Source organism: Alosa sapidissima, chromosome 16 (assembly GCF_018492685.1).
Source record: "Alosa sapidissima isolate fAloSap1 chromosome 16, fAloSap1.pri, whole genome shotgun sequence".
NCBI lineage: Eukaryota > Metazoa > Chordata > Actinopteri > Clupeiformes > Clupeidae > Alosa > Alosa sapidissima.
In genome coordinates, this window is record NC_055972.1 from 8116352 (window position 1) to 8140839 (window position 24488).

Genomic DNA, 24488 nt, shown 5'->3' on the forward strand with positions numbered 1-24488 from the left:
CCTTTAAGGTTATTTGTAAACCAACTAGGCTATTGAGTTTTTTGTTTTTTGTTTTTTGTCCATAGAATCAATTCACAGTGGCACTTTTGAACTGGGTTTAGAAGGTCATAGTCCTTAAAGTGGTTCCAACAAGTGAAAGACACACATGCCAGTCATGCTCTTCCTTTTACCAAACATAGCAAACACACCAAGGCTGTAAACAATTTCACTCTTGACATACCTGTAAAAATGTGCCTGCTCATATGTAAGTATTTGATCTGTATTTCTCAGCATCTTTGTTTTTAAATAGCCTGATATTTGACACTTCTGTGAGCGATTGACTATTTCCAATGATATCTTGCATTGGGTTGTATTGTCATTTTCCTATGTTGCAGCATGTGGCATTTGAGACTGAGCAAACTTTGTGTCCATCAACAATTTGACACTTTTTTTTTTTTTTTTTTTCAATTTAAGTTATTGGAAAAGCAACAATAGAATCAGAGCGAGTGGGAGATGGGTTGCAGATGAAGTTGTTTGCTAGATTCACGCAGACGGTTACCAAGTGTTGCTGTAGGCTAGTTCGGGCAGTGAAGAGACCATGAGATAAGGGCGTTTAAGGATTTTCCATTGCCACAAGTGAATACAACTAAAGCATCACTTCCGCTTTAACTTTCTTGAAAGACACTTGCGTACTAAAGAGCGGCAGTTGTAGTTAGCAGTTATGAAGTCTCCGGATTTTTGAACAAATCGAACCATGGATGGCTCTTCAAGCACTTGAAGTAAGTATTAAAACGTTGTCATCCTCCAGCAAGCAGCAAGCATTTGTTTTGTCATTGTACTTTTTACCGTTTCTTTTTGTCTAGTGGGATATATTCAATGACTTCGTCCTCATGTGGCTACTCTAAAATATACTACTTGGATGTGTGATTTCAAAGTAAGCTGCTTTCCATGTTACCTGTGGTCTTACACATCAATTCAATATATATATATATATATATATATATACATATTTTACAGTGAAAAACAGTAGTCCGCAGATGACTACAATATCATTGTTGAAATGGGCTACCCTATGCGAAGCCATCATGGGCAATGATGCGTCCCTTATCTCAATTTCGAGAACCGTTTGCTCAATAAGCTATAATTTGTCGTGTATCTTTGCTATCAGGACTACCTAGCCTACTTACAATATAATATTTTAAGAGGCGTAGGTAGGCTACGGACTGGTGTACGCATAGATATTTAGGGGGTACGTCTGTGCACGTGTGGTGATAATGTTATTGACTCGCTCCGTATTTAGTTTATTTGACGTTTTCCTCCTTAAAGCATAAGGACATTTACAAACATGATTTGTGTCAGGTCAATATACTGTTCGCAACATTTTCCATTTCCCACAAACACGATAATGATACATTTGGACTTTTTGATAAGAATAAGAACGCATTGGCTAAACCTCTTCAGTGCTGTAGCCAGGGTTCGAAAAGTACTGAGGTCCAGTGCCTTGAAAGGGGTCGTTTGGTAGTGGATTACATACACTATAGGCCTGAAAAACACATCAAACATCATGTAGCCCTATGTGCCAAGAGTAATTTTAAACTTGAAGTTTACTCTGGGTGAGCAAAAAGACTACTCCACTATAACCATCCCTTCAGTGTGTGTGCGTGTGTGTGTGTGTGTGCGCGCGCGTTGTATCCAGAAATTAATCTATTTTTGTTTTAAACGGTTTGAATGCATGCTCTGTGCAGCTTGTTTTCTGGGGAAGTGTTACATTAGTGTTAAGATAGTATGTGTCAAACTGCAAATCTGGTCCGAAAGATAGCTTCTACCGGCCCCTTGGTTGATTTGTAGGCCTAATGAGATATAGGCCGCATATCAATTTTGCGTTTCGTTTTTTCAGTTTGCTTCTTAAGAATAGGCCTACTCAACATTTACTGTCTACGCTTGCTCAGCTAATGTTTGCTTTTAGGACTGCAGTTGCATAGCCTAAATTAACGTCGATCGAATCAGTTTGCGCTGCTGTGGGTCAGCCAACCATCCATCTTACCACAAGAGAACCAACTGAGCTATTCCATGCAAATTTTTCCCCATTCAATGAGATAATAACACCACGTCTAGGCTCTGCACTGCTGCATGCAAACTGTATACCGTCTCACGGGCACATACACACACACACACAGCAGACAATGATACTGGTAACACAATTTCCCTCACGGGATCCAAAGAGTATATTACATTTAAACTGAATTAACAATGCACTTGACACAGACATTTTCAACTGCTGTTGTTTTTGTTATGCTGAATATGTAGTTTAAAATCTTAATTTTAGCTCTTAAAAAATGACAAGAAGAAAATGAAATGAAAATAGACATAGCTGGCTATGGGCCTAAGCCTCTTTCAACAAATGTGCATGTGCAGTGTAGAATTTGTTTGTTGTCAGCATCTGGAATTATGTATTCATAATACATTTGTTTTATTCTTATTTGGTTATGGTTATGGGATTTGGCAGACACTTTTGTCCAAAGCGACATACAAATAATAACAATACAATAGTTCAATTTAACAGTGAACAGTTTAAAATGTTGTTAAGACTACATTAAGGAGAATAGCAATGATAAACAATAATGCCAATTCAATCAATAGCCTAATGAAAATAAAGGAGAATAGCAATAATAAAACAAATACTAACACTAATACTATTTAGTGCATCTAATGTGAAAGCAGGAGACATTGTAATTCTCTAAACTACTTCACCCCCATTAGGAAGTAGAATTAGGCTATGTAAAGTGGGGGATGGGATGCAGTAGTTTATTTCCTCTCCCTCAGTTAGTAGGTGCTTCTGACTTCAGCATGGAGCAGTTAGGCATGGACCACACAACATTCACTTGAAATTTCAGTTGGGGTGATGCCCCTTCCTAGTAAAAACAAAATGGACAAAAAAGAACAACATAAGTTTATGGATGAGTGGTAAAAAAAAATGTCTGTCAGCCTTTGCCTTATCATTAAGAAACTAAGTAGACCACCCTATTTATTTTTTCCCCTGTGCCTAACAACTGTTTTAGCAGTGCACAATCTGCCATCCTATTACTATTTAGTTGAACTCAGACTTTGAACTAGGCCACAGGCACAGTGACTGGAGCCAACACTCCCCTGCGTGTTGACATGTAACTCTTTGAGACCTCCATTCTTATCGTATGGACAGACAAGATGTCCCCCCCCCCCCCCACCACCACCACCACCACCATCAACAGTGGTCAGCTGGCATCACGGTGGCACAAGGGTGGAGTGAACGTGCCAGTGTGAATGCGAGTGGCCAGAGGGCCGGTCACATGCGTGTGGCGCGCTATGGTGTCGTGGTGTCCAGAGGCAGGACCATCACCAGGAGAGGACACAAACATTGCACGGTCACGTTTAAGCAGATAATCAGAGTTGTTGTGCACGCCGCTCCCCACGAGTGCACTGTGGTGGAGAGGGGGGGTGGGGGAGAATCCCCCTCTTTGTCAGGGCGGCACATTGCTGATCTGTGCAAGGGTCCCTGCAAACAACAAGCCTTTTCTTCCCCTGGGTCGTCATCTAATGGTCTCCCGGCTGGAGTCGGCCTTTGTTTTGGCTCACACTGTCATCAGTATCATTGTAGCAATTAAGATGCTAATTACATTAATTCTGATTGCTTCAGCACATTTTTTGTAACTGGCTTTTTTTGCAAAACTCACACAAATGGCAAAACCTCTCACCCAATTAGCAAAACATTGTAGTTCTCTTGCAAAAGCAAACGCACCTTGCTTAACTCTTCACACCTTCGTAAAAATGGTGTTTTCATATCAAACAGTAAACACAAGCCATCACAATAATAAGCACACAATGTGCCAACTACACACTAATGGTAGAAATAAAAAAACACACCTGGCTTTTGCTTTCTCTGTGCACAAGGCTATGTTAGTTTGAGGTAATACTTTTGTCATAGTTCTGTAAACATACAGGGATCCAAACATCAAGTATTAGTGTTTATTTAGACACATCAAAACAAACACAAGTGTTTTTTTCCCAGTCAAAACACAAAATAGTAATTTCACAGAGAAAAACAAAAAAATCAGTCTACATCGTGTCGTCTCTCTGGGTCCGGCCACAAAATTTCATCTAAATCACATGCAATGTTCTCTAGTCCAAGGCACTGGGGAAAATATCTTCTGGAATGCCGTATCCAGGCCTGACATGACAATATCCCCACATGTAGACTGATTTTTTTGCCTGTAAAAGGGCTATTTCTTTCTCTTCTTACCCTTCCTCTTCCCCCTCCCCATCCTCCTCTTGCTCCTCCTTGTCCTCTTCCTCTAACTTCACCTCCTTGTCCTTGTCATTCTCTCCCTCTCACTTCTTCACCTCCGCATCCTCTTCCTCCTACTTCTTCACCTCCATGTCCTATTCTTCAGCCTCCTCTAATTCTTACCTTTCTCACTCTTCCTGCTCACTCTATTGTACCCATTGTACATTACCTGTGGCTTAGTGCTTAGGCTGATTGCAAAGTGAACTAATTATCTAAAACCGTTTTCACATGAGAAAGTGTGCCAGAGAGTTGGCAAAATAGTGAAAATAATACATACATGCCATACATGTGTATATATTTGCTAGGAGTGTGTTGATCATTTTGAAATTGAGTGTAAAGCATGAGTTGTGTTTACAGTTCTGCAAAAAGAGTGCTGTGTAGTGAATTGTGCCTACAGTTGTGCAAAGTGTGTGTTACAAAATTGCAAACTGAGTGCAAAGCAGTGTTTGTGCTTTTAGTTTTGCGAACTCAGTGAGTGGTTTTGCTATAAGTATTAGTTTTAGAAACTGTGCTATAAGAATCACAGTTGTGTTTAAGCATTCAGAAAAAACTGTAAGATGCAGGCTGGTAAGCCTGCTAAGCAAAGAGTTCTCTTTTGAAGAGACAGCAGCACATTTGTGGATCTCTGACTGGCTATGCATATTTAAAGTGTAATTCAGGGTCTTATTCACCATGACAAAGAGTCGAACACCCCAAAGCAGCCACAAGGCTAACAGTGCAAATGCTAATGGCATTGAGCCAAACTTATCCAAACCACCATTTTTTAACCACTAATAATGCTCAAAATAGCACCACACTTCTGCAGTAGTATGAAAAGGGTCCCTACATAAAATGAAGCATCAAGAACTTAGCAAGTTTACTAGGAGTTTCGATCAACGTAATGTAGCTCTTGAGGGGGTATTTGACTCGTTGTCTTGGTGAAAAAGACCCTGTGTTCAAATTACTCCAGAATTATACACTTTAAGTGTAAAGTCATCACTCCACTTAAGTCAATTTACAAGACCAGACTTTGCTAATTTCTTTATTTCTTTTCTTGACACTATTACAAAAAGAACATATCTGGAGAAACTTCCGTTTAAGTTAACATTTTACATACATTTATTCATTTCATTCATTCATTCAATTCAAAACTAAGGACCATTCAAGGACCTCTCTTGAAAAAGAACATACCGGTAATCACGTAGAATGCTCATGCAGTGGGATGGTGGCCTGCCCGAGCTAATCAGAGTGACCGTGCACACAGGAAGCTGGAGTCCACGTTGTTTTGTTTAAAACACTGCAGTTGTCCCTCAAACTAACACTTCACAGGGGCCCTGGAGGAAGATGGGATGATTCCAAGGGCCCTGCACTAACAAGGCAAAGCATATTGCCACCAACATTATGACAGGGGGTATTATATTCTTTCAGTGGGCCCAAAAATTCAAGCGGCACCCCAATGCTACTAATCAAATGATCCATTTTGTCTTTTTCAGGGGTCTTCCTCATCAGAGTCCTCACCAAAGTCCTTCACTGTCAGTGCATGGGGAGTGAATGACAAATGGTCCCCGGAAGACCTGGGATTGTAGTATCAGCATGCTTCCATGTAGTGTGGGGCAGGAGAAGGTGGTCTGGGGGGTATTAGAAGGTGGTGTGGGGCAGTAGAACGTGGTCTGGGCCAGCAAATAGTGGTGTGGGGGGGGGTAAAAGAAGGTGGTGTGACCACTTCCTGGATTGCTGAGGAGATTTTAGCCAAGAGGACAGAGAGAAGACCATGAAGCGCCCCACTGCTGCCGCCCCTGATGGGGGGTGGGGCTGGATGATCGTCGCCAGCTGTTTCCTCACCACCATCTGTACTCGGGCTGTAACAAGGTGGGCAGTGAACACATAGCCTAACAGCTCCCTCCATAAAGGGGCAGATTGTGCGTTCCATTTGTACATGCTGACGGCTTGTGACAACTTGTAACATGTGAAATGACGTAACTTCCTAGTCGTAAGAGCTCGCCGTGAACTGGGGGTCCTTTGACTTCTACGAGTTCGCTTCTCGTGAGACGAGTTTAGGGGGGCGTTTTTTCGGACAACTTACTACTCAGACGGGTACATTAGACAAATGTGCGCTCACGCCTTCTTTCAGTGCTACCCGTGAAACTCAACACTGTGTTCTGTTTGAAGGACAGGCTGCCCCCACTTCCTTTCCCATTAAGAGCCAGGGCTGTGGGAGGAGACTGAATGTTCTACAATATACTTAAAGAACAGAGAGCTAGTGAATCATGAGGAGATATTTGCTGAATGTTACATAAACTGTTACATGTTAGAAATGGCTTGCCCTACCTTTGACCTTGAGTTGCTCCAGGGACCTTGTCCTTTGATTTTTGTTCACTGTGTGTCCCTCTGGATAACAGCTAAATGACAAATAATGCAATGTACTGTCTGTTGACCAAATACAGATACTCTAAAGTATGTCCTTCCATAACAATCTGCCCAATTTGCCCATTACTCTGATCCTTTTTGGTAGGAAGTGCACTCAGGCTCAGAGACCCTTTTAACAAACTGGTTAAATATTTTTTTTTTCCTCACAACATCAAGAGTTTCTACTTTTAATCATGACTTCAGGTATTTGTAGTGACTTGTTGTGCTTGGACTATTGGCATTCTCACTCTGGCATGGACTTCATACATTAGAGGCATTAGAGAAAGGGAATTAAAATTCCTTTCTTCACATGCATTTTGGTCACGTTATAAACCTCCTACGTGTAAAATTGATTGACCTAAAAGTCCTCTGTTACGTAATAAATTCCTAACTTAACATAGCGTGGCAAGACACATTTTAAGTTATTGTTGTGTGACCAAGCCAGTTTAAACACAGCATATAGGGTTTTAACTTTATGTCAAAATTTCAGATACAGATGGAATACTGTAGACTTGAATAGCATGACGTGGGATAGAATAGAATAGAGTAGAACTAAATGAATACATTTAAAATGTAAATGTAACATTTCTTGAGCGTGTCCCTTATGTTTACATGTGGTTTCAGGTGCATCTCCATTTTCTTTGTGGAGTTCCAGCTACAGTTCTCTCGAGACTACTCAGGAACTGCTTGGATCCACTCCATCGTTGACAGCATGACCATGCTCTGTGGTAAGTGCAGGGATGGATTACTGCACGGGCCTACCGAATTTAGTATTAGCCATCCCCAAAATGCACCAAAATACAGGAAATCACATCAAACAAATTAAAAAAATTCTGGGGGAGGACCCCCAAACCCTCCCTCCCACATATACAACAATTAGTTGGGCGCCCTTAATACATCTGGGCCCAGGGGCCCGAAAGTTCATAATCCGCCCATGGGTAAGTGTGGCTCAATATCGGTTATTAATTCCTCTTTTTGCCAGGGTTGTTACACGAGTAGAGTTTAGTGTCAGTAGTGAAGATCACACACCAGTGGTGCTTGAGTCCTGAAAGGCACTTATTGTCATCTTTCCTCCTCTCTAAATTATGATTGTTTTCTGTTGTTGTTCTGACTGTTGCAGCTCCGTTGGGTAGTTTCATTGGGAACCGTCTGTCTCATCGAGCGGCAGTGATGTTGGGGGGGATGCTGTCCGTTACGGGCCTGGTGCTAAGCTCCTTCGCCACCAGTCTAGAGTTCCTCTATCTCAGTCTGGGCATTGTCACAGGTTTGTAAGCATGAAAACCATGTGAAAAACATGAGATTTTTTTTCATGATGGGGGTTGTTGTGTATGCCGCCATGCCAGTCTGTAGTGTATAGATATTCTGTCTGACACAGGTAATGATTCTTACCGTTACTGTCATAACATGTTTTTGGATCCATGATTAAATGTAGATTTTTACAATACACTACACTTTTTTGGGTTCATAACTAAACATTGAGTTCTACAATGCACTACAAAATGCATAAATATACATATACAAACTGCATGTCTGCATAGGGATGTGATACTGTTTCATATGTATTTATCGATCTGAGGCTAAGTTTCTGTTCTTTTAAAGGCATGGGATTTGCTCTGAGCTACACCCCAGCCGTGGCCATGGTGGGCATGTACTTCAGTAAGAGGAAAGCTCTGGCGTATGGGCTTGCCATGTCCGGTAGCGGCATCGGCACTTTCGTGCTGGCCCCCGTTGTCCAGCTGCTGATTGAGCACTACTCGTGGAGGGGAGCGCTGCTCATTCTGGGCGGCCTGGTCTCTCACCTGTGCGTCTGTGCTGCCCTCCTGAAGCCGGTGGAGGAGCAGGAACTGGGGGCAGATGAGCTGGAGAAGGGGTGCGTGGTGAGCTTACCTGACGCTAAACAAGGCGATGCTAAGCTTACACACGTCAAGCTGCCGGACTTAAAGCTTGCGGATGGAAAACCCGTGGGTGAGATTTTGAAGGAGTTTAAACAAGCAGGTGACGTGCCAGGTTATACAAAACGACCTGATTGGAGATCAGCAGAGGGCACCCACCTGACAATGGAAAAGTCTGACATCATGTGCTTTTTGCCAAAGCATTTGGAAACTAATCAAGAAAAAACTGCATGTGTAAATGAACAACTTTCAGACACAAAGTCAGTGACCCAAAATCCACCAAACACAGACGTTGAACATACAGAAAGCATGCATGTGATAAAGGAAAAATCGGACAATATGTGCTCTTCACCAATGCAATTGGAAACAAATCAAGAAAACACTGCAGAAGCAAATACCCAACCAACAGTCACAAAGCTAGAAACTCAAGATCCACCAAACACAGAGAGTGAACAAACAGAGAGCATACATGTGATTAATGAAAAATGGGACAATGTATGCCTTTCCCCAAAGCATTCTGAAACAAATCAAGTTGAAGAAGAAAACACCAGACATGCAAATACAGAGCCACTGACCCAATATCCACCAGGTACAGAGGTCAAACTTTCAAAACCAGTGGACCCAACCCCACTGGACTCAACACTAACAGCACTAAAGCCTGCCGATGCTAAGCTATGTGATTTAGAGTTACACTGCGCTAAGCTAGTGGAGGCCAAACTGCGGGAGAAGAACTGGTCCTCTCCGGGCGCTCCTGTCACAACTGGATGGAGCAGCTGGTGTCGAGTTGTAGCGGGGTGCCGCTTCTGCTTACCCCCCACAGAGGAGTACGGCTTCCTGCTGATGACAGACTTCCTGTTGCTGTCAATGTCTTTCCTGTTCCTGGCATACGGCTGCAGCGTGCCCTTCGTTTACCTGGTTCCTTATGCCCTCAGTGTCGGGGTGAGCCACCAGCAGGCGGCGCTGTTGATCTCCGTGATGGGTGTCATCAGCATCATGGGAAACATCACCTTTGGGTGGATCACTGACTGGAGGTGAGTGAGTGAGTGAGTGAGATTTCTTTGGATTCAGGCCAGAGAATGAGGCACTAGAGCACCATCAACTGAATAGACAATAGTGATTTCCACAGTGAAACAACATTATTTAAAGGATAATTCCGGTATTTAGCACTTTGAGTCCCTTTTCTGGTTTGTTTTGGATGAACTTAGTGGTGGACACCGAAATGTTGACGATGGGTCCTGTTTTGACTTTTCTGACTCATTTTGAATCGCCTTTGACTACTTCAGAGTGGCTGCCTGTAAGCATGCACAAACATGTCCTTAAAACAACCCTTAACATTCTTTTTCAAAACTGTGCAACTCACCGAGTGGTTAGTGGTGTTCGTTGATGTTCCAAAACAAGTAGCATAGCGAAATACAGTTTGTGTCGTGTTTTATTTGCCATTTTGTAAAATCCCATTGATTTCTATTGGAAGACTCATTGCACGTTGATATTACTGCGCCACCAGAAACGGAAACGGGGGCTATTTACATTTGGTTGTAGTCTTTCCACGAGACCTTCTTTTACTGTCTATGCTTTAGGCTCAAATATTGAGCGGAACTTTATACACGGTTGTGAGGTATCTGAAAAAATAGTTCCACAATAGCAAATAACACGGCTGGAAATCATACATTGTGCCGATATATTTGTTTTTAATAATCAACGAACACCACTAACCACTCGGTGAGTTGCACAGTTTTGAAAACAAATGTTAAGGGTTGTTTTAAGGACCTGTTTGTACATGCCCATAGGCAGCCACTCTGAAGCAGTAAAGGCGATTCAAAACAAATCATAAAAGTCGAGACAAGACCAATCGTCAAAATTTCGGTGTCCACCACTCTAGTTCATCTAAAACAAACCAGAAAAGGGACTCAAAGTGCTAAATACCGGAATTATCCTTTAATGTATGGTCAGGGAACACACCTCAGCAATACCTCCATGGACCACTAGTGGGCCACAAACCCCTGCTATAGTCAGTTAGTATGAGCTATTTTTGCTGCCATTTGTGGCTCCTTCGTGTTGGCCCTGCTCATCCAGCTGCTGATAGGGCACTACTTATAAAGGGGCACAAGTGTGGCCATTCAGTGGAGGGTTAGTTGCTGAAGTTCAGGTGATTGGCTCTTCTTAGTTTTGGAGCCAAAACTAATGTCATACAGTATATCAATGGTCATTGTGGTATGGTGTGGACTGAAGTAACTGGCATAGCATTATCTATTGAAATGAATGACAGGGTTCATCTGTTATTGTCTCCAGGACCAGTATAAGTATATATACTCTTTTGATCCCGTGAGGACCGGCAACCCTCTGGTTACAAGTCCGAAGCGCTAACCAGTAGGCCACGGCTGCACCCATATGGAGCAATGACCATATTTTTTGGGGCATTTTGTGCCTTCAATCAGATAGGACAGTAGAGGACGACAGGAAGTGAGTGGGAGAGAGAGTCGGGGTGAGATCAGGAAAGGACCACGGGGCGGGAATCGAACCCGGGTCGCCAGCGTACACTGCAGGTGCCCCAGCCAGTTGCACCACAGCTTGGGCCAAGCAAAGACCATATTAACTGATGATAAACTGTTTATTTCTATTATTCAGTGTTGTGATCACCAAACACTACAATAACAGTATCAATAACATCAATACCACACCACCCCTCACCTCACACCAACACCATCAAACTTTGGACCCTTACATCAGCACAATTTACTGTGTGTGTGTGTGTGTGCGTGCGTGTTTGAGTGTGTGTCTGTGTGTGTGCACACACAATAATGCTAATACTACTACTAATAATAATAATTAATAAATACATAAATAAATACAATTAAATTGAATTAACCTAAGCCTGTGTGCACTCTGTGCAGTTGTCTGCGGCCATACCGGATGGTGAGCTACATGTTGGCGGTGGGGCTGGAGGGCTTCAGCTGCTTCCTGGTGCCGCTGCTGCAGAGCTTCCCCCTGCTGGTGCCCTTCGCGCTGCTCTACGGCTACTTCGACGGCGCCTACGTGGCCCTCATCCCCGTGGTGACGTCGGACATCGTGGGGTCCTCCTACCTGTCATCCGCTTTGGGCGTGGTCTACTTCCTACATGCCATTCCGTACCTCATCAGTCCACCAATCGGAGGTTAGCGTCTCGAGCAATGCGTCACCTCAAAACCCATGTGCACGTCTATTCTACATCAGCATGTTCTGTCTGTAACAACTACCCTGCATGTCTTTCTGAACATTTTGAAAAATGTTCTAAACCACACAAAATTAGTCGCAGTAAAAGTCAAATAAACATATTTGCTCTCTCTCTCTCTTGCTTTTTATTAATTCACTCTTCTCCTGCCTCTACACAGGTTGGTTAGTGGACCGAACGGGTTCTTACATGACCACGTTCCTGCTGAGCGGGTTCTCCATAATGTGCAGCTCTGTGGTTCTGGGTTTTATGTGTCTGCTCCGGCACTGCTGCAGGGGTCACTCTGGTTCCAGCGGAGATGGATCCAGCCAACCTGATCTCATGAAGCCAGCTTTACACCAAGATCCCAGATCCCAACATCCTCTGAAGGCACACCATGCCCTTCTTTCTTCATCTTGTACAGCAGAGATGCTTCAGTAATACTGTATAATCACCTTTTGTGAAATGCAGTGAAATGCAAAACATGATGTTTCTAGACTAGAGCCAATGTGCTCTAGGTCTAAATGCAGACTTTTTCTGAAAAATGCTGAAAAGGGATTTTAAAGCATTGCATGTTACAGCATGTGACTTCCATGAAACAAACTTGACGAGCTGGGGGTCATCCCTGCCTGGACACTTTCTGCCCTGTGCTTCTGAGAAACATACAAAACCCAGTTGGATAGTGAAGTTTTGTATAATTACAGTACCAAAGACCAGAGACTTATAGTATATACATCAGCCAGAAACCGTTTCTATATGAATATTATGCATATCGGTAATAGACACTGCATCTACTTTGAGTAGATACTCAGAACAGTAGAATTAGTTATTTTTTTTATTTATTTTATACCTCAGGTTCATGTGTTTATTTCACTTTTTTTCTAACAAATAATCAATAGTTAAAGCAGGAGAAAGGCAATAGTCCCTATGGAGGTCATTGGTATCTGACTTTGTTGAAAGGCATCGTTAATAGTGAAGCAAGCAGTCATGTCCAGTTTACTGAAAATAAATCTGGATACCTGGATAGTGAATCACTTGTGTAATTTGATTGAGTTGTGATGTGAAATTAAAAGATACATTACCCTATGCAGATCACAGCTGGATTTATGACTGCGCCTGATGTTTTTTTTTGTCCTACATTGTCCTAATTGATACCTATAGTTTCTATATAATCATCCATTTATTTTGAATTTACATATTATTTGTATTGTAGGAAGGCTTTTTGCACACCTCTTTTTGTCAGACAGGTGCGTTGGATATGACCAAAGGTCACAGATCAGGAGCTCAGAAAGAATCCCGCACACTGACCATTCCTTAAGCAATTATTTATTTAGAATACGTTTCCGTCTTAGACCTTCATCAGGATATCTAAGACCGATACGTTGTATTCTAAATAAATAATTGCTTGTGGAATGGTCAGTGTGCTGGATTCTTTTAAGCTCCTGACATATTATTTGTATGCAATATATTTATATTGAAAATATATAATTACATTAGGCTTTTTGGACTAATGCATAGGATAAATTAATTTTATTTAATTTTTACATTGTAAAATAAGATTCCTCAGACTTTAAGCTTTAACCATTTAACATATCTTTTATTCAAACCCATCTGAAAACAGCACAAATATGTCATGAACTGAATCTCCAGCATATCAGGATTTCCTCATTTATTAACCTTTCAATGCAGTTCACAAGCAGTGATAAACAGTAATAAACACTGACAGTAATACAGTAATGATATATTATATATATATATATATATATATTTTTTTTTTTTTAAGTGAAAATGGAACCTGCTCAACCAATGGGATGGGAAGCAAGTAAAAAAAACACAACATAGTTGAACAGATGTGTGAAGGAATAACAGCCTGAGGAGTCAACTAACTGAGCTATGGTAGCAACCTGAAGGAATACATGAAAAGAACAGGAGTGTTCAGCTGTATTGGGTTTCACACTTTACTGACTTTTACGTGAAACACATTTTTTTTTTTTTTTTTACTATTTGAAATATCAGAAAGTGATTAATCTATAGAGTTAGCCTTGAAAGATATTTAGAAAACTTGTACTTGAACCATGTGATGATCACTTCTTCAGAAACAATTGTCCATTATGCCTGCGGCCTACATAGGGCAGGTCGAACAGAGAGGAATAGATTTCATCACATCTTTCGTGCCTCCCAGATTTGACAATTGACACAAGTTTTTGAAAGCACTTGTCTCTGTAGTCAGAGACTACAGGGACCTGCACTGCTTTTATGTACATGTCTATTGCTTCAGAGGTCATTTTTCTCTCCCAGTTAAGATATTCACCATATTGGAAGAACAGGAATTGCTTCTCTGTATCACTGATGTTTTTTTGATCTAAAAGGCTTTTGTAGATGTGATTTGCAGCATCAGTATTGCCTACGTTTACATGCATTTTCGCAAGACTGATATTCTCCTTGACAGAATGCTTAGTGTTCACCTCCTCGTAAATCCCAATGGCCCTTGTGGCCTAAACTGTTCGCTCCTCAGTTTTCTTCCTTAAGGAAAAGACCTTCCACTTCAAGCTGCTAGCAAGGTTCTTTTTCGCAATGATTGAATCTGGAAACTGTTCCAACATTGTCTCTGCAACATCTAGGGCTTTGTCATATTCACTGAAGTAAGAACCGAGAAGGAAAAGGACGTTGCTGAGACCATCAAGATGTCCAGAGGCAATCAGTTTATCTGCCAATGTGTTCACCTGTTGCCGAAACTGCTCTCTGTCCTCACCATTGCGAAGTGCATTGATCAGGTACAGTGTCGCCACCCACACGTCATTTTCATCCATCTGTTTGACAACCCTAAGATTGTCTGTGATTTCTCTTCTTAAATCTGGGGTGAGTGGTTGTCCAAAGTAGACTTTGTCCATGGCAAGAACAAGGCCTTTGCGAAAGAGTCTTTTCGTTGGATTACTGGTAACGGCCATTTTGAAGCACTCTATTGCTCGTTGCCGGTGGTTTCTCTCAAACATTAACAATGCCCAGCCTTTTTGCGCACTTAACTCTGGGTGAATTTGGGAACCAGATGGGGCAGGTAAAGCCTCCTGAAGTTGAGTCACTTCTTCTAAATAAGCGCGGCTCTCTGTCAGCTCACCCCTAAAGTAATGCACCCAGGCGAGGTTTGCCTGGTTGACCAGCAGGAGGCAGTCTTTCTCTTCATCTCCCTCTTTGATCATTTTCTCTGCTTCCTACAGGTGGGTCAAGGCTTCGTCCCTGGAGCCCAGAGCATGAAGGACGTACCCAAGGAGGCTGTGCAACTGGCAGTCTGGCACATCCAGTTGCATCCAAAGTAAATGCGATCCTTGAGATCTTGGTGGAGGTTCTCAAGTTTTGATGGGCTACAGTCTAACTGCCAGTTGAAATGGCACTCCATGTTTTCCAAATGACCTTGCAGATCAAAGGCACTAAGGGAAGAGAAAGAAGTTAATGAATTAATAAGTGATATTATGAATGTTTGGAGTAAAACTAGAAAATAATCTACCTATAAGGCCAGCAAAACCTGACAGAAAAAAACATTAAACAACTCTATACTAGTTGTAACTAATGAAGGTGATTTAATATTATGAAAGCATTTATTACTTTTCAAGGTCTTAACTACTGTATATAACGCATTGCCTGGCATGGTGACAGTTGTGTTTGCCTATCCTTCCTATGATCATATGTGCTATTAAAATATATTTTAAGATTACCTTAACCCAGATGCACATAAAATACCTGCAAATGCATTCTAGCTCACTGTTACATTAAGGTGTTTGAAGTTAAAGGAAAACTCTGGCAATTTTTCACATAGAGATCACCAAGTACTGTCAGTACTACAAAAACAACAACAAAAATGTGTGCTACCTAGCTCGAGGTTTTTTTTGTACCAATAGTTTTTGGTGACCTCTAGAAAGGATCTATGGGAAAAATTGCTGGAGTTTTTCTTTAAGTCCTGTGACAAGGTATCATTACTACAAACTACAATACAAAAACCATAGAACTTACTCCATGTTGACAAAAGTCGGAGAGTCTTTTTCTCGTGGTAGCTCTACTTAGTGTTTCTTCCGAACTGTACCAGGTGTGTAGAATATCTGACCTTTATAATGTAATGTGTTGTCATTGTAATGGCCACACCCATTAAAGGTAATCAGAACGAATTTAAATCAAGGCAAAAACTAACAAAGTTATGACATGAATGTAGCGCTTAGCGCTGACAACTACAGCATTTCTCCGAACCAAAGCTTTTACCCCGGTACGTAGTTGCTTATCTACTTTGCTAGGGATAGTGTAGAATGTCTACGTGCATTATTCATGTGTTTTGTTTTTTGTTCTGTATAGAAGATCCCGAGGTTGTCCAGAGGGGTCGGCCGAATTCTCCAAGCCTGAGCTTGTACCAAGGTAGGCTATAGTTCTTCCTGCGTATAATTTGGAGGTGTGATAATGTTTTGTTTTATGCCATGTTAAATTTGTTTTTTCTTCTGTTTAAAAGACTCTGATGCAGAGCTGTACCGACCAACTACCCCTCACGAAAGTGTGCGCGAAGGTATGTAGGCCTACCCTACAAAATATGATGTGAGAGAGAGCGCTTGTGAGTGTGTGTGGGTGCAGTGAGGCAGAGGCACGGGCGTTTATAAAGATTACAAGTTAAAAAAAGTTGTAAACGTTTTTTCAAGTTTTTCCAATCTAAAATTTTAAAAATGTTTTAAAAAATGTTCAAGTAAAAAATTAAAAATAAAAGGTTGCCGTAGCCGGGTTTCGATCCCGGGCTGTATTAGGCTAATCATCGCAAGATAATTGGCGTAACAAGTGCTACCACCGTCCTACACTACTACAGGCTACTGTAAATACGTACTTTTTTGCCCTTAGAATATGATGCTGTATGACGTAGGGTTGGGACACGTGCGGGTGCCTGAAAGAGTGGAGTATGAGGGTGTGTGTCTCTGATTGCCTGCTGTTTTTAGAAATAGTTGCCAACCTGGGGGTCTTTGCCCTGCCATGCTTTTGTTGGAGACTGTCAAGTGTCTAATGAGATCTACCATGAGATCACGCCACGCGTGTTGAATATGGAGATCATGTGCTCCATGGCTACCTCTGATCAGTCAGATCAGCCAATGAGGCCTACATCACTTTCAGTTCTCCATGACAGTTGGAAATATATGCATATTTAAGGGTAATGCAAAGATTTTGTATTTAATTAGATGTGCCCGACCGATTTGAGGGCCGCTTGGACCAAATATGCCAGGGCCGATTTTTGGTCCCAGTCCGCCCCTGGATACCTGCGATAACTTACAAGACCTCATTTTTACTTTTTTGTGTTTAACTAGGTGGCGCTATACATGAAATGAGTGGTTATGGAATGGGTTGACATGGCTCCTTGAGATCAATATACAAAAAAAAATGGTCCTCCTAAACCCTACGGTTCTCAGAAAACTGTGTCTGCCTACCCTCCTTTCGGGGGTCCAGTCCAGCGGGGGAGCTACAGATCAAAACGAAAAACGATGGTTCCATGCTATCCATGTGGGGTTACATGCCCACCAAGTTTCGTGTACCCCGGTCTTTCAGTGTCCCAGGAATCCTTGACGGAAATTTGGACATGCGAAAAAGAAAAAAAGTATGCGTGGCGGTCATAATAATTCATAATAATGTGCCCACCGTACCTAATGCTTCAGGTGATGTAATGTTCATGTCCCGAATGACAGACTATGAACTCTTGTCAGTTCCTGATGATTTATGGGATATTAAGGAATGAAGTAATGCATAAATCATGAATAAATGCATGCATGAATTCATGATAATTCATATACTCTTACCGTAAAGTGTTTCCAAAAACATTATTTAAAGTTACCATTTTGCCGGGTTGATGGGGTCAGGTGGGGCTTGAAAATTCCCCACCTCCATTGGGGAATGACAGAAAAAGTTTGAGAACCACTGCTGTAGTACATAATCGCCCTCTGCTGGTGGACTTATGATACTACAGGTGTGGTGAGCACAGCCAGAGACTTTCTAATGAGGAGACACAGCGCTCAAAAAATACTCCATAGAAATGCATGGGGCTAGTTTGTCACGCCAATATGGCCGTTGTCTACACATATCCCACCCCTTCCTCGGCAAAACGTCGACATGTGAATACATTGAGTCAATCATGTGGTGTGATGTGAATACATTGAGCCAATCATATGGTGTGTTGTGAAGACATCGTGCCAATCATGTGTTGTGATCATTACATGCCTTATAATGGCTTTGTTGACTAGTCTCACCCCAAAACAATATTTAGTGTTCTGCATAAATCATTACATGCAAAAGTATGATTGTCATAATTAAAAAAAAAAAGCATCTCATCTTAAAACCTTCATTTGGCAAGTGAATGCATTACATGTAAAGTTCTGCCATGGAGTCATGGGTTTACATTTCTGTCAGACACCAAACAGGACGAGGACCACAAAAGTGTCACGTTCAAAAGTTTATTTAAGGGTTGGGGGTTATGGGGGTTTCAGGGGTTCCGGGGGGGTACGGGAGTTCCAAGAGTCTGCGTGTGTGTGTTCCCCCAGTAGCCGAACAGCGATGGCAGGAGCTGGATGATCCGGGAAGTCCTGGGGGAAACACACACACACACACACACACACAAACAGCAATTGAACCGAAGCAGCAGTACAGTCAAGGACTAGGCGGTATTCGTAGAAGAGGGACGGAAGGCAGGTCAAGATTACCGGGGCTGGAGAACACAGAAGTAGTCGAGCGGGTCCGGGATCACAGGCAAAGAGTCAGAGTTTCCAAAACAGGCAGGTAACTGGTGCTGGTTGCAGACCATCTGACAAGTGTGGACTGAAAAGCAAGGCTTTATATACAGGGCATGAGGAGTGGTGAATGCAGTGCAGCTGGTAGGTAACGAGGGTGAGGCAGAGCAGGAACAGGTGGAGGTCATCAGACTTCAATCAGCGTGTGTTACCAGGCAGAGAGAGAGCTCATGACAGAACCCCCCCCCCCCTAAGGGACGTCCCCAAGAGTGACACCACGTCGGGAGGGCGGAGGGGAGCCGGTGGAGGGCTAGAATTCCTCCGAGCGGTCCGAGTGAACATCCTCATCCTCAGAGGGAGCTGGAGGGTCGTGGACAGAAGACGGGACAGGTACCGAGACAGGGTCAGGGTCAGGCACGGGACAGGAAGCCGGGCGGGCAGGACGGTTAGGGACCCCTCTGGGGCGGCCCCTACGGATTGCAGGTTGTTCAGGATGCAGACGGTGGAAGTCGGAGACGAGTGTCCGGTCCACAATCCGACTGGCTGGCACCCAGGTTCTCTCCTCAGGTCCATAGCCCTCCCAGTCGACGAGATACTGGAGGCCCCTACCTCGCCGTCTGGACCGAAGCAGGCGTCGAACGGTGTACACCAGCCCACCGTCAACGAGGCGAGGAGGAGGAAGCGCCACGGGGACCAGCGGGCTTTCATGCGTCGGCTTGACTTTCGAAACATGGAAAGTAGGGTGCACCCTCATGGATGTTGGCAACTGGAGCCGGACTGCAGTTGGGCTGATGACCCTCTGGATAGGGAACGGGCCGAGGAATCGAGGTGCCAGCTTACGCGATTCCACCCGCAGTGAGAGATCCTTGGCTGACAGCCACACCTTCTGGCCAACACGGTAGGCGGGTGCCGGCGATCTTCGGCGGTTAGCCCCAGTGGCATAGCTGACAGCTGACTTGAGTAGCGTGGCACGAGCTTGTGACCAGGTACGACGGCAACGGCGGGCATAGGCGAGGGCAGACGGGCAGGACACATCTCCTTCCTGGCTGGGGAACAGGGGGGGCTGGTAGCCATACACACACTGGAAAGGTGACATACCAGTGGCAGAGCAGGTGAGGGAGTTGTGAGCATACTCTATCCACATCAGTTGTTGCGCCCAAGCCTGGGGTTTGCGAGAAACCATGCACCGCAGCGCCTTCTCCAGCTCCTGGTTTGCCCGCTCGGACTGACCATTGGACTGGGGGTGGAACCCAGAGGTGAGACTCACTGTGGCCCCTAGAAGACGGCAGAACTCCTTCCAGAATGTAGAGGTGAATTGCGGGCCTCGGTCAGAGACAACATCCCTGGGACGGGGACATGAAGACATGATCAAGGACAGCCTGGGCAGTCTCTCTGGCAGATGGCAGTTAAGGGAGGGGAATGAAGTGTGCCATCTTGCTGAACCGGTCAACCACAGTGAGAATGACCGTCATCCCACCTGATGGTGGGAGGCCAGTTACAAAGTCCAAGGAGACGTGGGACCAGGGTCGTGTGGGCACAGGCAAGGGCTGGAGTAAACCAGCGGGGGGCCCGAGTAGAGGACTTGTTTTGATTGCAGGTGGGGCAGGCACGGACGAATTCTCGGACATCCCTTCTCAAAGAAGACCACCAGAAGCGCTGGGCAAGGAGATGGCAGGTGCGGGCGGAGCCCGGGTGGCAGGCAAGGCGGGAGTTGTCCCACCACTGTATGACCCGGGACCTCAAATTCTCTGGGACGAAGAGACGACCGTCTGGGCATGCACTGGGACTGGGACGGTCATGGAGGGCCTCTTGAATTTCCTCCTCGATATCCCAGGTCAGGGCAGCTACGACGCAGGGATCGGGCAGAATTGATGCAGGTTCCTGGGAAGGGGTTTCATCCTTCTGAAACTGACGGGAGAGAGCGTCCGGCTTGGTGTTCCGAGAACCTGGGCGGTATGACAGGGTGAAGTTGAATCTGGTGAAAAACAAGGCCCAGCGGGACTGTCTGGGGTTAAGACGTTTGGCATTGCGGATGTATTCGAGGTTTTTGTGATCGGTCCAGACCAGGAACGGAACTGTGGACCCCTCCAGCCAGTGACGCCACTCCTCCAGGGCAAGCTTGACAGCCAACAGCTCACGGTTTCCAACATCATAATTGCGCTCTGCAGGTGAAAGCCGGCGAGAGAAAAATGCACAGGGGTGCAACTTTGTCCTCCTCTGCCCGTTGAGAGAGTATGGCCCCGACTCCCACGTCTGAGGCATCCACCTCGACAACGAACTGCCGGTCTGAATCCGGCATCTGGAGGATGGGGGCAGTGGTGAACCGGGCCTTGAGGGTATAAAAGGCTGTGTTGGCCTCTGGGGTCCAGAAAAAGGGGTGTTTGATGCTGGTCAGAGCTGTGAGGGGAGCGGCGACGGAGCTGTAGTTCCGGATGAATTTCCGGTAGAAATTGGCAAAACCGAGGAATTGCTGCAACTTCTTCCTATTCCCCGGAACTGGCCAGGAGGTAACTGCCGAGACCTTTGCGGGGTCCATCTGGATATTGCCTTCAGCAGAGGTGGAAAAAGTACGAAAATATTGTACTCAAGTAAAAGTACCAATACCTTGATGAAATATTACTCAAGTACAAGTTAAAAATACCGATCTGAAAATGTACTCAAGTAAAAGTAAAAAGTAGTTCATTTAAAATGTACTTTAAGTAAAAGTTACTTAGTTACTTTTTTTTTTTTTGGGGGGGGGGGTGTTACCAGAACAACCAGTACCTGAGACTTTCTAATGAGGAGATACAGCACTCAAAAAATCCTCCATAGTAATGCATGTGGTTAGTTTGTAACGCCAATATGGCAGTTGTCTACACATATCACAACCCTTCCACGGCAAAACGTCGACATGTAAATACATTGAGCCAATCATGTGGTGTGTTGTGAATACATTGAGCCAATCATGTGGTGTGCTGTGAAGACATCGTGTCAATCATCTGTTGTGATCTCGCTGCTGGAGCAAGATTGGTGTCGTGAAGCCTTACGCACACGCATTTCTGCCGAAATAGATGCACGATAAGTGCCCAAAAAGTGTTGCAATATGGCTGCCGAGTGGAGGTACTTGCCTGATAAGGACGTTGAGAAATGGAGATCTATGTGAAAAATCACCGGAGTTCTCCTTTAAGTTTGAGCAGTAGTTGATTTTCAAAGTTAGTTGCACTCAGCCTTGGGTCGCTTTGCAGTGAGCAGTAATCCAGCACAACTGAAAAGCCCCTCACAAGCAGCTGAGGCAGGCAGGCCAATGTTGAGTTGCAGAGTTTTTTTTATATTTGGAAACGAGCAGAAGGTTCAGCAGATTAAAGGGCGTCGAACTGGGGGGGAAAGTGGGAAGGAGAGGGCCCTTGAAAAGTGGAATACAGGGGGCACAACATTTTCACCAGGCATTAGTAATAACTCCGGTAACCCACACATAAAAAATCCAAACAACTCCATAAGTAGAGTCATGTGTAATGAAGTGGAATAACACAGGGAAAAAGTATTGAACACGCTAAGAAAAAGCACTAAGGCAAGGAAAGGGAAGGAACGAGCTGGAATCTGTAAGTAGTTAGAGTAGTTATCCTTTCTATTTGTGCAAATTAATATAAGCTTGTTTAGTAGCCTACATATTGATGGGCTATAAAAAGGTTTTTCATTGCCAAGGTGTCACACAAGAAACATTTCATGATGGATAAAAGCAAAAAGCTCTCCCAAGACCTTTGCAACCTTATTGTTGCAAAACATATCAATGAAACTGATTACAGATGCATTTCAAAACTTCAGAATCTTCCAGTAAGCAGCATGGGAGCCATTATCTGCAAGTGGAAGAAACATCACTGCATCAACCGGCCTTGCACAGGATCTCCTCGCAATATTTCTGACCAGGGAGTCAGAAGGATAGTCAATTCCAAGAGCCAAGGACCACTCGGAGAAAGCTCCAGAAAGACTTGAAGGCAGCCAATTCAATTAAATTCAATTAAATAGTTCTGGAAGTAACTAAAGATCAGGATTCACAAGAGGGACCCCTGGAATCTGTTTAGAACAATGGGCCAAAATCACACCTGATACTGCAACTAATACATTTTGTCATACAGGAAAATGTCTTGAAGTTGTCTTTACAAACAAAGGCTTTTCCACAGAGTGTTGAAGAAAAATCTTAGTAGGCACCTTCAATACTTTTTTCCTGTGTCATTCCACTTTAATACACAAAACTCTTATGTTTGGATTTTTTATGTGTGTTAATATAATGTGTGGTGAAAATTTCGAATAGACTCACTGGAAGTTTAGGCTAATTACTGAAAAAAAAAACTTCCAAATGAAATGTCAAAATGAATGTCAGACGAAATGTAAAGTTTGACTGACTGGATTTTGTAAACAAAACATAGTGAAAACAGTCTAAGGTCACCCTCACTCTCCCTTGCTAAAGAGCTAATGGTTTAGTCCGCCTGCACGATTCATATCTTTTATTTATTTAGTTGAGCATCGCTAGTAGTGGACCGCTAATTGTTTTGCTGCTGGTGCAATGTCTTTCTCCAAGAAAGCCAAGTCAAGTTACTAAAAACAAAGGCCAAAACAGGAAAAAGAGAGACATCAAAATGAGGGGAAACAACTGCTAATAAACTTCTTTCCAAAGAAAGGTGAGCACAAATGTCAAAACACGAAATCCCATGGTGTTTGCTTGAATATCGCCACAATCAAACTTGAATTTCCCCTTGAGGATCAATAAAGTATCTATCTATCTATCTATCTATCTATCTATCTATCTATCTATCTATCATTGGTGCTAAAACAAACTGAGACAACCCATTGGAATAGCGGAAAATACACTTTCATAGGTTAGGCTAATCTGATGCATCTCGTGATCCAGCTCCATCTCCATCAATTTCAGAAAGACTGCATGGCGCCAGCTTGATTCATTAGTTGTAGGCTACATGCTGATCATTATCACTAGGCTAGTGGTTTAGGGCGCGATTTTTTTTTCTCTCCCTTTCTGTTTTCGTTAGTCTTAACTTTTTTTTTTACTCAAGTAACGGATGGGATTTTTGATGTAGCGAAGTACAATACTTCACTCAAAATGTAATCAAGTAAAATTTAAAATACCGATTTTATAAACTACTTAAAAAATACAAAATACACAGAAAAACTACTCAATACAGTAACGTGAGTAAATGTATTTCGTTACTTTCCACCTCTGGCCTTCAGCGACGATGTATCCCAGGAATGACACAGTCTGAGCATGGAACTCGCATTTCTCCGCTTTGACAGAGAGAGTTCTCCAGGAGCCGTCGAAGAACCAGCTGGACATGACGGGTGTGTTCGGACAGAGTTCTGGAGAAAATTAAGATGTCGTCCAGGTACACGAAGACGAATTTATTCAGCATGTCCCGCAGCACATCATTCACCAGCGCCTGGAATACTGCTGGGGCGTTGGTGAGGCCAAATGGCATTACCAGGTACTCGTAATGGCCGGTGTGGGTGTTGAATGCAGTCTTCCACTAGTCACCCTCCCTTACTCGCACTAGGTGGTAAGCATTTCCAGTTTGGTGAAAATAGTGGATCCCTAGAGCAACTCAAAAGCAGAGGTGAGTAAAGGCAGAGGGTACCGGTTCTTCACTGTGACATCATTCAGACCTCGATAATCAATGCAGGGGCGAAGAGAACCATCTTTCTTTCCCACAAAGAAGAACCCGGCACCAGCAGGAGAGGAAGACGGGCGGATGAGTCCAGCTGCCAGGGAGTCCCTGATGTAATCCTCCATAGTTTTTCTTTCAGGAGGGGATAGTGAGTAGAGGTGACCTTTGGGTGGAGCAGTCCCAGGGAGGAGATCAATGGCACAGTCGTACGGACGGTGTGGGGGCAGAGATGTGGCTTTGGTCTTGTTGAACACCTCTCGGAGGCCATGGTAACATTCAGGGACATTAGAAATGTTGGGGGCAGTGCTGGGGGGTACTGAGCCGGTGGGCAGCGAGGCA

At 43.7% G+C, this 24488-nt stretch overlaps 1 protein-coding gene and 1 pseudogene across 2 annotated transcripts; one reads left to right on the forward strand and one right to left on the reverse strand.

Annotated features, from left to right (window-relative positions):
- Window positions 1–165: 165 nt before the first annotated feature.
- Window positions 166–12867, forward strand: LOC121684746 (monocarboxylate transporter 12-B-like). Of its 2 annotated transcripts, none has more exons than XM_042064818.1 (7): window positions 166–244; window positions 5773–6148; window positions 7310–7413; window positions 7806–7949; window positions 8285–9608; window positions 11469–11728; window positions 11946–12867. In XM_042064818.1, exons 2-7 carry the CDS (start codon window positions 6051–6053, stop codon window positions 12203–12205), a joined length of 2190 nt encoding a protein of 729 aa, XP_041920752.1. In that variant the 5' UTR covers window positions 166–244; window positions 5773–6050; the 3' UTR covers window positions 12206–12867. The 2 variants fall into 2 exon arrangements, with proteins under 2 accessions (XP_041920752.1, XP_041920751.1); XM_042064817.1 differs by lacking the exon at window positions 166–244 and adding an exon at window positions 493–758.
- Window positions 12868–13564: 697 nt separating this feature from the next.
- On the reverse strand, window positions 13565–15814 carry LOC121684763 (annotated as a pseudogene).
- Window positions 15815–24488: the final 8674 nt, after the last annotated feature.